Consider the following 12221-nt stretch of genomic DNA (forward strand, 5'->3'; position numbering starts at 1 on the left):
ATCACCATGAAAAGAATAAAATAAAGTCAAATGCAAACGAGACAAGTAACAAAGAGAAGTAAAAAAATTTATTGCAGTATTTGCTCCGCCAGAAGTGCTGGGGATGCCTTTTAGTTCTCTTGGGTGACCTAATACATCAAAATCTAAATTTACAAAAAACTCCCCTGCATGTAGGCCACATATACTGCATGCTTCGCTTTCAACCGAATAAATTATATCCAAGAGACTCCATTGTACAGCATGGGTAAACAAAAGGGAATAAAACAAAATAAAAAGGTAAAAGTTTTAAAAGTAGCTTCCCTGGAAACTAAGCTAAATAAATCCATCCGGTGCTAGGTTAAACTCCAAGAACACTTTATTAAGAACATTAACAGACTAATTTTCAACATTCACTTTGTTTATTTTTTTAAACAGAATTTTTGTCAGCGATATAAACATTTTTGTCATTTTTTTTGTTAAACTATGATACAGTGGGAAAATCAAACAACCGAGTTTTGCTGCACAACAGCGAAGGAGCTCCCACACAATGTTTTCCAAACATTTCCTTCTTGTGTTTTTTCTGTTTAACTTAAACATATCCTGGATCCAGATTAAATGTTCATCACAGACCAAAAGTTCACAATACTTGCTCTCTATCTCGTGCTTACATTTCATGTTTTGCGTGTCTGTAGTATTTTTTGTATTTTCTGTATTAGAAAAACGTTGGTTCCTCATAAGAGAGTTTGGCTGCAAAGAGTTTATCTGTCTGAGAGTAACCGTAGAGTCGATTAGGAAGTTCCGTCCTTGGCTGAGTACAGTGACCGTAAAGTCTGCACCACTCTGTTCGTCAGCTTGTGTGCACTCGTCAAGGGTATTTTCTTGTAAATAATGTCCGACTCCTTGATAGTGTCCACCCAAGGCACAGTTTTGCGTCCGTCCCGTTTCTTAGCCTCAGCCCAGACTCCAGAGTAGGACCCAGCCATCCAGTGCACCCTGTAGCCCGTGTTGGTCTTCTGGATGACGCGGGCGATCTGTGGCCGGTCCTTGTATTTGGGGCAGCAGAGGGCGATGACGTCCATGGAACCTACCGTCTCGTTCATGTGACCTGATGCCTCCGCAGAGTCGCCGTGCTTCCTGGATCTTCGTGATGACTGGGGAAAGAAACAGCAGTGTTACTACAACACCCAGCTAACTACTGCACCGAGGGCAGTGAGAGCAGATACAGTGCCTTCAGAAATTATTCACACTCCTTGACATTTTCCACATTTTGTTGTGTTACAGTCTGAATTTAAAATGTATTAAAAGTAGTTGTCACTGGCCTACACACAATACCGCATAGTGTCAAAGTGAAATTGTGTAATTAGATCTTTTTAAATTATTTTTTTTACAAATGAATTAAAAATGAAAAGCTGAAATGTCTTCAGTCAGTAAGCATTCAACCCCTTTGTTATGGATAGCCTAAATAAAGTCAGGAGTAAACATTTGCCTACCAAATCACATATTGAATGACTATCTCATCTCTGTACCCCGCACATATAATTATCTGTAAGGTCCCTCAGTTGAGCAGTGAATTTCAAACACAGATTCAACCAGGGATGTTTTCCAATGCCTCGCAAAGAAGGGTACCTATTGGTAGATGGGTAAAAATGTAAATAAAATAAAAACATTGAATATCCCTTTGACCATGGTGAATCACGCTTTGGATGGTGTATCAAGACACCCAGTCAGGAAGGAAATCGTTCAGGGATTTCCCCATGAGGCCAATGGTGACATTAAAACAGTTACAGAGTTTAATGGCTGTGATATGAAAAAACTGAGGATGGACATTGTAGTTACTCCACAATACTAACCTAATTGACAGAGTGAAAAGAAGGAAGCCTGTACAGAATAAAAATATTCCAAAAGATTCATCCTTTTCGCAACAAGGCACTAAAGTAATACTGCAAAACTTTTGGCCAAGCAATTAACTTTTTGTCCTGAATACAAAGTGTTATGTTTGGGACAAATCCAATACAACACATTACTGAGTGTGTACCACGCTCCATATTTTCAAGCACGGTGGTGGCTGCATCATGTTATGGGTATGCTTGTAATCGTTAAGGACTGGGGAGACTTTCAGGATACTAATGAAACGGGTCTAAGCACAGGCAAAATCATAGAGGAAAACCTGGTTCAGTCTGCTTTACACCAGACACTGTCAATGACAAAAAATACAAGGCCAAATCTACACTGGAATTGCTTACCAAGAAGATAGTCTATATTCCTGAGTGGCTGAGTTACAGTTACATCTACTTGAAAATCTATGGCAAGACCTGAAAATGGTTGCCAAGCAATGATCAACAACCAATTTGACAGAGCTTGAATTTTTAAAATAAATAATAATGGGAAAATGTTACACAATCCAGGTGTGGAAAGCTCTTAGAGACTTACCCAGAAAGACTCATAGCTGTAATCGCTTCCAAAAGGTGCTTCTACAAAGTATTGACTCTTATGTAAATTAGATATTTCTGTATTTCATTTTCAACAAACATGTTTCCACTATCTGGGTGAGAAAAAAAACAAAACGTGGAATAAGTCAAGGAGTATGAATACTTTCTGAAGGCACTGTAGGTTTCAGTAGCCAACATGGCAGTCAACAGTCTTCTAAAAAGTTATTAACAGGGACAATAACAGCTGTAAGACAGCTGCAATAGGCTGCCTGGGGCTCACCCCTGGGGTTTTCTCGTCTCCGTCGCTCTCGTCGTCGTCCGTCTCTATAGGAGCCTGATGGTGGTTCTTGTGGTCCTGATGGCTGGACCCTCCCAGCAGTGAAGTGATGGCTTTGTTTCTGGCGTTAGCGCTGGCTGACGCCTCACCTTCCTCATCCTCTTCATCAGGGTCCAAGTGCTCCATCAGTAACTTGAACTGAGAGAGACAAGAATATTAACCAGTCTGCTGCGCTCAGAGACAACACTAGGTCACCTTACTGCAGGGATCATCAACTAGATTCAGCCGTGGGCCAATATTTTCTTGAGCGGATGGTCGGAACATAATTTCATATAATTTGGAGACTGCAAATTGACCGCAAGAAGCCCAAACAGATATCACATTTGACTAAAACAATCATTTCAAACCTTGCTTACATTTTATATGATCACATGTCTATTATGTGTGGGAATACTTGGGAACAGATTTCATAAATTAAAATAACTTGGAGCTGATTTCCTGGTGTTTTTACAGTCTTATGTCCAACAATAAAACATGAAAAAAATTGGGAGGGTTTAGAAAACTTTGGGGGCCAAAGTTGCCAGTTGGCAAACCCTGCCTTACTGCCTAACCCTTTTACAAACGACAAAAATAAACCCCATCTGGCTCAATTCCGTTTCAATTCAGGAAATAAACAAATTCCAAACCCAATTTTCCAAAATTCCATTATTTCCTTTATACGACCCAAAACAACTAAAGAGACTTTCAGAAAAAAGGAAGAGTGAGAGTGATCTCTTACATCTAGGTACTGTTTGACGATCCTCCTCTTGATGTCGTAGGTCAGTTCAACGTTGGCCAGGTCAGAGGATAAAAAGTCCAATGTCTGACGTGGGCTGAAGTGCACGTGACTCTTCCTGTTCACAGCCTTCTCGTACACCTTAGCCGATTCCGTCGGAGAGTACTTCTGGATTTTACTACATGAGCGGATGAAGAGGTTAAGTTTAGGTTATTTCTTCATTAACTGAGAAATTGGCATGGCAACATAAAAAGACAGAATTATTATCAGTATCATATTGTGATCTTCCTAGCTCGGTCTTGTCCAGCGAGATGTTATGTAGTGACGTACCTGTCTGAGAAGCCATAGAGGTTCTTTAGGTGCTGCTTGAGAACCAGCAGCAGAAGGATACCCTGCGAGGCGTTGGCAAAGTCCAACAGGGGGATGGAGTTGTCAGGCAGACGCTGCATCACCTTGTCCAAGTCCTCAATCTCCAGGTCAGAGTCAGAGTCAGACTCTACGTGGGCCTGGGCCCGGTGTCTGGGCTTCTTGGGCCTGTGGACCACCTCATCGTCACTGCTGTTGGAGCGGCTGCTGTGACGCCCCTCTTCCTCAGAGTTATCCTCCTCCGAGTGGTACTTCCTCTCTTTCTGCTTCTTCTCCCGCCGCCTCGGCTCTTTGAGAAGGGACTGCAGAGAGGACAGAGGAGTGAGTCAGTCATTCACAACCAAACAAAAGCTAGTGTTGGGGATTATTATAGGGTATAAAACCCACGATAGCTTGTATGTCTTTAAAAGTCACATTATAGGTCGTGTTTTTACAAACCACGTGTGGCTACGTGTGATCTTGTGTGTATGACCTACCTCCTTGAAGGACTGCAGCAGGTTGCTGCCGGACACAGACAGGGTGATGTCTATGTGGTGCATGATGAACAGGGGCTCCTCCTGGCTCTGGTAGGGGAAACAGGCCAGGTTGTCTGCCATGTACAGGAGCATGTTTACCTCCATCTTCTGCAGGGTGGGAAAAGTCACAATAACAACCATTACCTTCACCAAACTCTTACTTTTGTCTATCTGTTCATTCTGTCTATGTATACGGCTATAATACTGATTCTTCACAATGTGTATCTAGGGGAAGGAGGGACTCACCGAGCTGTCATCAAACAGGTTGAGCAGTGAGATGAGGAAGGCTCGTCGGTGCTGCCGGTTGGTTCGGACCATAGAGAAGAGGTGGGCGCAGAGGGCCGAGGTGGTCTCGTCCTGCCGGTAGCCACGGATCACCGTACCCTTAGCTGACCAGATAGCTTGCTGTACCTGGTAGGACATTTTCATCCCCGCCACGGCCTTCATCTGGACACACAACCAAACACAATGCGTTACATACATTGATAACATACAGTAGATCATCACACTACCAGCCTGTTGAGAGGCCAGGCCGCTCTTTCTACCCTGAGACCGGCCCACAGACACTCACATGGATGAAGCCGGTGTACTTCTTATCAATCTCCACCAGCTGCTGGTCAGCCTTGTTCCTCATGGTGGGCTCTGGGTCCGTTCCCATGGCAATCAGGTAGGGCACACACTGAAAAAGAAGATGGATCAACAGCAGTTACAAAACTGTTGACAACAGTGATGCTTTTCTCCATTATAATCACACATGTATTTTTTACATGGCCAGAGTTTAGGAATGACTTGTCTGAGAAGAGTAGTCCAATGGTATGCTGTATGGGTTTCTGAAGTGTTATGTACCTGCACAGGATGGATGAGGCCCTGGTTGAGCGTCAGGGCGATGACGTTGAGGGCAAAGTGTCGTACGTTGGACTGTGTGTGGAAGAAGGCCTCCAGCACCTGCTTCAGGTACAGCTGCATGATGGAGCTGCTCATGCCTGAAGAGATGTCCCCCATCTCCTTCAGGTCCTCCTGCTTCGACAGCTTCTTCCCTGCAGACGCACAAAGGCGAGAACCATTAGGAACCCTGAGCCTGGTTCAGTCGTATGGAAACTAGCCACTAGACATCATGGAGGCATGCACCTAACTAACACACCCAATATCCTGTGCCCCATTCTAACACTTTATTATATTGCTGTGCTTGTGTTTTATTTGACCTGTATTGATGTGAATAAATTAACTTTTGCTTGGACCACCAATATGAACATGTATACACTCTATTTTGTAAGTCACTTTGGATAAGGAAATTGAATATATTAGATTGAATAGACGCAGAGGTGAGACTCACACTGTTGGTCGGCCTCCTGCATGCGAGAATCCTCCTCTTGCAGGTATGTCTGCAGGTTCTTCAACACCTGGATCTTCAGGTTGACGGAGCTCTTCCTGTCCGACAGGATGCCGTTGTACAGAGTCTTTACATCCTGCATGAACATCAGCCCTGGGTACTGGATGAACTGGAAGCCTGGAGAATGGAAAGAGGGGGATGGGGTGTAAGAGAGAAGGAAAAAGATATCAGCCCAAGCACCAAGGAACCAGGGGAACAAAAGCCATTGGTGGTGGATGACAGAAGTTTGTTAGAACAACTTGTGGTCTGTGCTAGGGTGAAGTAAGGTTAGCTTTACCTAGACCAATGATGGCCTTGGTCTGAACTTCCTCATCTTCATGTTTGGTGAAGTACAGCAGAAGTTCCATCACTTTGTCCTTTATCACAACCTGAAGGGAAAAAGCAACAGTGACCGACAATGCATCAAGTATCCAGGTCTTTAAAAATCCCCAACAATACAAAAATATATCTCCCTTCTATTTCCTGGCTCTACCTTGCTGGGCCCCTTGAACTCCTCCTGGTCAAAGTCAAAGTGGCGACAGAGCGCCCCCACAGTGAACAGCGAGCGCAGCAAGGCCGGTTTGTTAGCAGCCAGAACAGGGTTGTTGCAATCCTCTGAGTGCTGGGTCTTCAGCTTGGTCAGGGCACCATAGTAACGGTTGAAACAAGCCCAAACAAACTTGTAGTTGTGAGTGACCCGGTTCACGACAGCGCCAAGACAGCTCACACAGTGTTGCACAACCTGCGAAAAAAAAAAAAGATGACAGAACAACTAAAAACCGGTCCTTCACATTTGATTTGGTTTCTTCACGGTTATTTTAGCATTGAACCTGGCTACAAGCTGTAGCCTTTACTAGAGATGTACCGTCATGCCGTATTTGATGGTGAGCTTCATCAGGTCTTCCTCTATTGTGGTGAGGAAGGTCTCAGAGGGGTGCTCCATCAGAGGGATAACCAGCTCCAGGATCTTGGCCACGTTACAGATCACCATGAAGTCACTCTGGGTCTGAAAACAAGATCAAATTCATATTGATACAGTCACAGAGATCTCTAATGTGAGAGAAAGCTTGACCTGTTGGTCATGTTGTTGTATAAAACGTGTACCGACAATAATCAACCACTAGATGGCCCTAGAGCGCTATGTAAAATCAGGTGGCTAATTTTTGCTTGAACTTTCTTACACCGGTGTCAGTGTTTCAACAAATTGAGGAGAGAAGGTTTGCGTGGGTCCTTACGTTGCACTTGGTGGTGAGGTAAGGCTGCATGGTCATGGCATGTTTGACCATCAGCTGGGCTCGATTCTTACTGAACAGGAAGAGGGTGGTGATGCAAGACACCAGACGATTAGAGTTCACCCCCTTGTTCTCAATATCTGAAACAGAAACACAGATCCTTCCTTCAGTCTCAACTGGACTTTCTATCATATCATAAATCAACAGTACATTGATGTGTCAGGATAAATGGCGATTCGCAATCTAAACTGTGAGTGACCTCCATACCAGCGAGAGACTCTTCGTATTTGAGGATGTGTTCCACTAGATTGTCCACCAGCTGAACGCAGGCCTTTCTGGCTGGTTTATAGGAAGCATCTTCCTCCGTCTTCAGCAGCTAAGTAAGGGGGAGGTTTTGAAGTGAGGCACACAACGTAAATCTTTCGGGAACCTGTTTGTAACAGCTCTCACAAGAGAAAAGTGATATATATGAACAAGTCACAGTAGACCTGGAGTAAACAGCATAACTTCCCCCTGTGCTTAAAACTTTCCACGACCACGAATAAATGGGACAACAATGAACCTGAGCCAATGTGAAAAAAGTTCTGAATGTGACTCGAGGCCAACTACCACCACGTAACACACGACGACAACTGGAAATACTCACGTTTTGAAGCAGCTGCTCAAACCAATCATAGCCTGTATCTTTGCATGCAGACACCTAGGAAAGATGATGTCATCAGGTCAAGACATGTCGAACAGGCAACCCTCAAATACAGACTGAGATGTACATTGGAAAGATGTACATTGGAAAGTTATTTGACAGTTTGATAGTTTGAGCCCTGGAACTCACCACGTCTGTGATGTTGAGGATCTTACGGGTCATGGCATCTTTATCGTGATTGGGTGTAGGGGTGAACCAGAGTTTCTGGAAGGTCTCATTCACAAGTTTCTGAAGAAGAAAGTGGAGCAAACTATGAAATTTGCACACAAATGCGCACACGACAACAGGTAACGTTCTGCAGCCCTGTGAAGTATCCATCTGCAAATGAAACACGGACATTTATTACAGACGCAGACGGATACACACCTTGATGCCCTCCTCGTCGTTGACCCTGCGGATCATCTTGACACACATCTCAGTGATCTTGTTGAAGGTGGGTTGCTCCAGACAGATGTCTCTCAAGATCTTGATCACCCTCTTCCTCACACTGATACCCGTGTCCTAGAAACAAGAGGGGTGCAATGAGGTCAGATGGGAATGCAACATCGACCATATATTTACACACTTTCACTCCAGGGCTACCTCTGCCTTACAAGCGACCATGATATATATTATCAAAAATAAATGAAACATTAAATAAGTAATGTCATATTAACAAAACGACAATCTGAGTTACTTTCGTTGAGTAGAGGAGAAATGATAGCTGTTCAAATGCATTGTGTTTATGTTTGAGAAGCCTGCAGTTCTCCAGCAGAGCCCTGGGTGGCAGTGTGGAGAAAATAATATTACCTTAGGTGAACTTTTACACTTGGAATGAACTCTCAGCTAGAGGTGGGAAGTGTCATCGGCCCAGTTCCATTTCTCACTACTCTGTCTCAGCTGATGCCTTCTCATTCTCCTAGAAAAGGCTCTGAGCCGTGTTATCCTCTTTAACAGCTTGTTTGCGCATTGCTCAAAGAGTTGCACTTCACAACTGTGTTTAGGGTGTCACGCTGTGACTCTGTATCTGTGCATAAAGATGTGTGATAGTCTGCTTGCTCAGGTGTGTATTACGGCACGTGTGTGTTCGTTACCAGTATTCTCTCGATCAGCATGTCGTAGTACTGCTCTGTGAGTTGGGGTCTGCTCAGCACAAAGCGTCCCAGCAGCTCCACTGCAGCCTCGCGAACACTGGTGGAGTTGTCCATCAGACGACCATGGACCCCACGCTGCATGTCCAACTGATGAGAGGAGAGGATGAGGACTGAGGAGACACTTATGCACAGACAAACAGGTATATATATAGGTATATAATTCACCCCCCTTGACATTTTGCCTATTTTGTTGCCTTATACCTGGAATTAAAATGTTTTTTGGGGGAGTTTGTATCATTTGATTTACACAACATGCCTACGACTTTGATGCAAAATATTTTTTATTGTGAAACAAACAAGAAATATGACACACACAACAAAAAAAACATACATAACTATTCACCCTCCCAAAGTCAATACTTTGTACAGCCACATTTTGCAGCAATTACAGCTGCAAGTCTCTTGGGGTATGACTCTATAAGCTTGGCACATCTTGCCCATTCTTCAAGGCAAAACTGCTCCAGCTCCTTCAAGTTGGATGGGTTCTGCTGGTGTACAGCAATCTTTAAGTTAAACCACAGATTCTCAATTGGATTGAGGTCTGGGCTTTGACTAGGCCATTCCAAGACATTTTATTTTTTTTAAATTTTATTTCACCTTTATTTAACCAGGTAGGCTAGTTGAGAACAAGTTCTCATTTGCAACTGCGACCTGGCCAAGATAAAGCATAGCAGTGTGAACAGACAACACAGAGTTACACATGGAGTAAACAATTAACAAGACAATAACAAGGTAGAAAAAAAAAAAAAAAGAGTCTACACATTGTGTGCAAAAGGAATGAGGAGGTAGGCAAATAATTACAATTTAGCAGATTAACACTGGAGTGATAAATGATCAGATGGTCATGTACAGGTAGAGATATTGGTGTGCAAAAGAGCAGAAAAGTAAATAAATAAACAGTATGGCGATGAGGTAGGTAAATTGGGTGGGCTATTTACCGATAGACTATGTACAGCTGCAGCGATCGGTTAGCTGCTCAGATAGCAGATGTTTGAAGTTGGTGAGGGAGATAAAAGTCTCCAACTTCAGCGATTTTTGCAATTCGTTCCAGTCACAGGCGGCAGAGAACCGGAACGAAAGGCGGCCACATGAGGTGTTGGCTTTAGGGATGATCAGTGAGATACACCTGCTGGAGCGCGTGCTACGGGTGGGTGTTGCCATCGTGACCAGTGAACTGAGATAAGGCGGAGCTTTACCTAGCATGGACTTGTAGATGACCTGTAGCCAGTGGGTCTGGCGACGAATATGTAGCGAGGGACGGCAGACTAGAGCAATACAGGTCGCAGTGGTGGGTGGTATAAGGTGCTTTAGTAACAAAACGGATGGCACTGTGATAAACTGAATCCAGTTTGCTGAGTAGAGTATTGGAAGCTATTTTGTAGATGACGTCGCCAAAGTCGAGGATCGGTAGGATAGTCAGTTTTACTAGGGTAAGTTTGGCGGCGTGAGTGAAGGAGGCTTTGTTGCGGAATAGAAAGCCGACTCTAGATTTGATTTTTAGATTGGATATGTTTGATATGAGTCTGGAAGGAGAGTTTACAGTCTAGCCAGACACCTAGGTACTTATAGATGTCCACATATTCTAGGTCGGAACCATCCAGGGTGGTGATGCTAGTCGGGCGTGCGGGTGCAGGCAGCGAACGGTTGAAAAGCATGCATTTGGTTTTACTAGCGTTTAAGAGCAGTTGGAGGCCACGGAAGGAGTGTTGTATGGCGTTGAAGCTCGTTTGGAGGTTAGATAGCACAGTGTCCAAGGAAGGGCCGGAAGTATACAGAATGGTGTCGTCTGCGTAGAGGTGGATCCGTGAATCGCCCGCAGCAAGAGCAACCTCATTGATATATACAGAGAAAAGAGTCGGCCCGAGAATTGAACCCTGTGGCACCTAAATGTTTCCCCTTAACTTCTTATGGCTGCAGGGGCGGTATTGAGTAGCTTGGATGAAAGGTGCCCAGAGTTGCCCAGAGTAAACGGCCTGCTCCTCAGTCCCAGTTGCTAATATATGCATATTATTATTAGTATTGGATAGAAAACACTCTGCCGTTTCTAAAACTGTTTGAATGATGTCTGTGTGTATAACAGAACTCATATGGCAGGCAAAACCTGAGAAGAAATCCAAACAGGAAGTGGGAAATCTGAGGTTGGTCGATTTTCGAACCCAGCCCCTATTAAATACACAGTGGGATATTGGCTATGTTGCACTTCCTAAGGCTTCCACTAGATGTCAACCGTCTTTAGAAACTTGAATGAGGCTTCTACTGTGCTGTGGAGCCGGATGGGAGCTGTTTGAGTCAGTGGTCTGGCAGAGAGCCAGGTCCTGGTCACGCACATTTCACATGATAGCGACCTGCGTTTCATTGCTTCTCTACAGACATAGGAATTCTCCGGTTGGAACGTTATTGAAGATTTATGATAACAACATCCTAAAGATTGACAAGTTTCTTCGACCTGTAATATAACCTTTTGAAGTTTTCGTCCGACGTTCGGCTGTACCTGCACAAGCGTTTGGATTTGTGTACTAAACGCGCTAACAAAAGTAGCTACTTGGACATAAATAATGGACATTATCAAACAAATCAAGCATTTATTGTGGAACTAGGATTCCTGGGAGTGCATTCTGATGAAGATCGTCAAATGTAAGGGATTATTTATAATGTTATTTCTGATTTCTGTTTTTTTATTTCACCTTTATTTAACCAGGTAGGCTAGTTGAGAACAAGTTCTCATTTGCAACTGCGACCTGGCCAAGATAAAGCATAGCAGTGTGAACAGACAACACAGAGTTACACATGGAGTAAACAATTAACAAGTCAATAACACAGTAGGAAAAAAATGGGCAGTCTATATACAATGTGTGCAAAAGGCATGAGGAGGTAGGCGAATAATACAATTTTGCAGATTAACACTAGGGTGATAAATGATCAGATGGTCATGTACAGGTAGAGATATTGGTGTGCAAAAGAGCAGAAAAGTAAATAAATAAATTTAAAAAACAGTATAAAAACAGTATGGGAATGAGGTAGGTGAAAATGGGTGGTCTATTTACCAATAGACTATGTACAGCTGCAGCGATCGGTTAGCTGCTCGGATAGCTGATGTTTGAAGTTGGTGAGGGAGATAAAAGTCTCCAACTTCAGCGATTTTTGCACAGTTCGTTCCAGTCACAGGCAGCAGAGTACTGGAACGAAAGGCGGCCAAATGAGGTGTTGGCTTTAGGGATGATCAGTGAGATACACCTGCTGGAGCGTGTGCTACGGATGGGTGTTGCCATCGTGACCAGTGAACTGAGATAAGGCGGAGCTTTACCTAGCATGGACTTGTAGATGACCTGTAGCCAGTGGGTCTGGCGACGAATATGTAGCGAGGGCCAGCCGACTAGAGCATACAAGTCGCAGTGGTGGGTGGTATAAGGTGCTTTGGTGACAAAACGGATGGCACTGTGATA

The 12221-nt window shown here is 43.9% G+C and overlaps 1 protein-coding gene across 3 annotated transcripts in view; it reads right to left on the bottom strand.

Annotated features, from left to right (window-relative positions):
• Positions 1-46: 46 nt before the first annotated feature.
• The window catches only part of LOC115125570 (nipped-B-like protein), a 50251-nt gene continuing 38076 nt past the window's right edge, over positions 47-12221 (bottom strand). For all 3 annotated transcript variants that reach the window (XM_029655101.2, XM_029655089.2, XM_029655096.2), the window contains 18 exons: positions 8719-8865; positions 8012-8146; positions 7775-7873; positions 7589-7642; positions 7210-7318; positions 6946-7082; positions 6576-6716; positions 6204-6452; positions 6009-6099; positions 5675-5848; positions 5188-5378; positions 4913-5020; positions 4588-4788; positions 4303-4449; positions 3791-4128; positions 3464-3638; positions 2689-2883; positions 47-1130 (listed from right to left, as the gene is read on the bottom strand). In XM_029655101.2, the coding sequence (XP_029510961.1) occupies positions 768-1130; positions 2689-2883; positions 3464-3638; positions 3791-4128; positions 4303-4449; positions 4588-4788; positions 4913-5020; positions 5188-5378; positions 5675-5848; positions 6009-6099; positions 6204-6452; positions 6576-6716; positions 6946-7082; positions 7210-7318; positions 7589-7642; positions 7775-7873; positions 8012-8146; positions 8719-8865 (3054 nt within the window). In that variant the 3' untranslated portion in view covers positions 47-767. The remainder of the gene's footprint in view (positions 1131-2688; positions 2884-3463; positions 3639-3790; positions 4129-4302; positions 4450-4587; positions 4789-4912; positions 5021-5187; positions 5379-5674; positions 5849-6008; positions 6100-6203; positions 6453-6575; positions 6717-6945; positions 7083-7209; positions 7319-7588; positions 7643-7774; positions 7874-8011; positions 8147-8718; positions 8866-12221) is intronic.

This window comes from Oncorhynchus nerka, linkage group LG4, assembly GCF_034236695.1.
Source record: "Oncorhynchus nerka isolate Pitt River linkage group LG4, Oner_Uvic_2.0, whole genome shotgun sequence".
NCBI classification, from domain to species: domain Eukaryota; kingdom Metazoa; phylum Chordata; class Actinopteri; order Salmoniformes; family Salmonidae; genus Oncorhynchus; species Oncorhynchus nerka.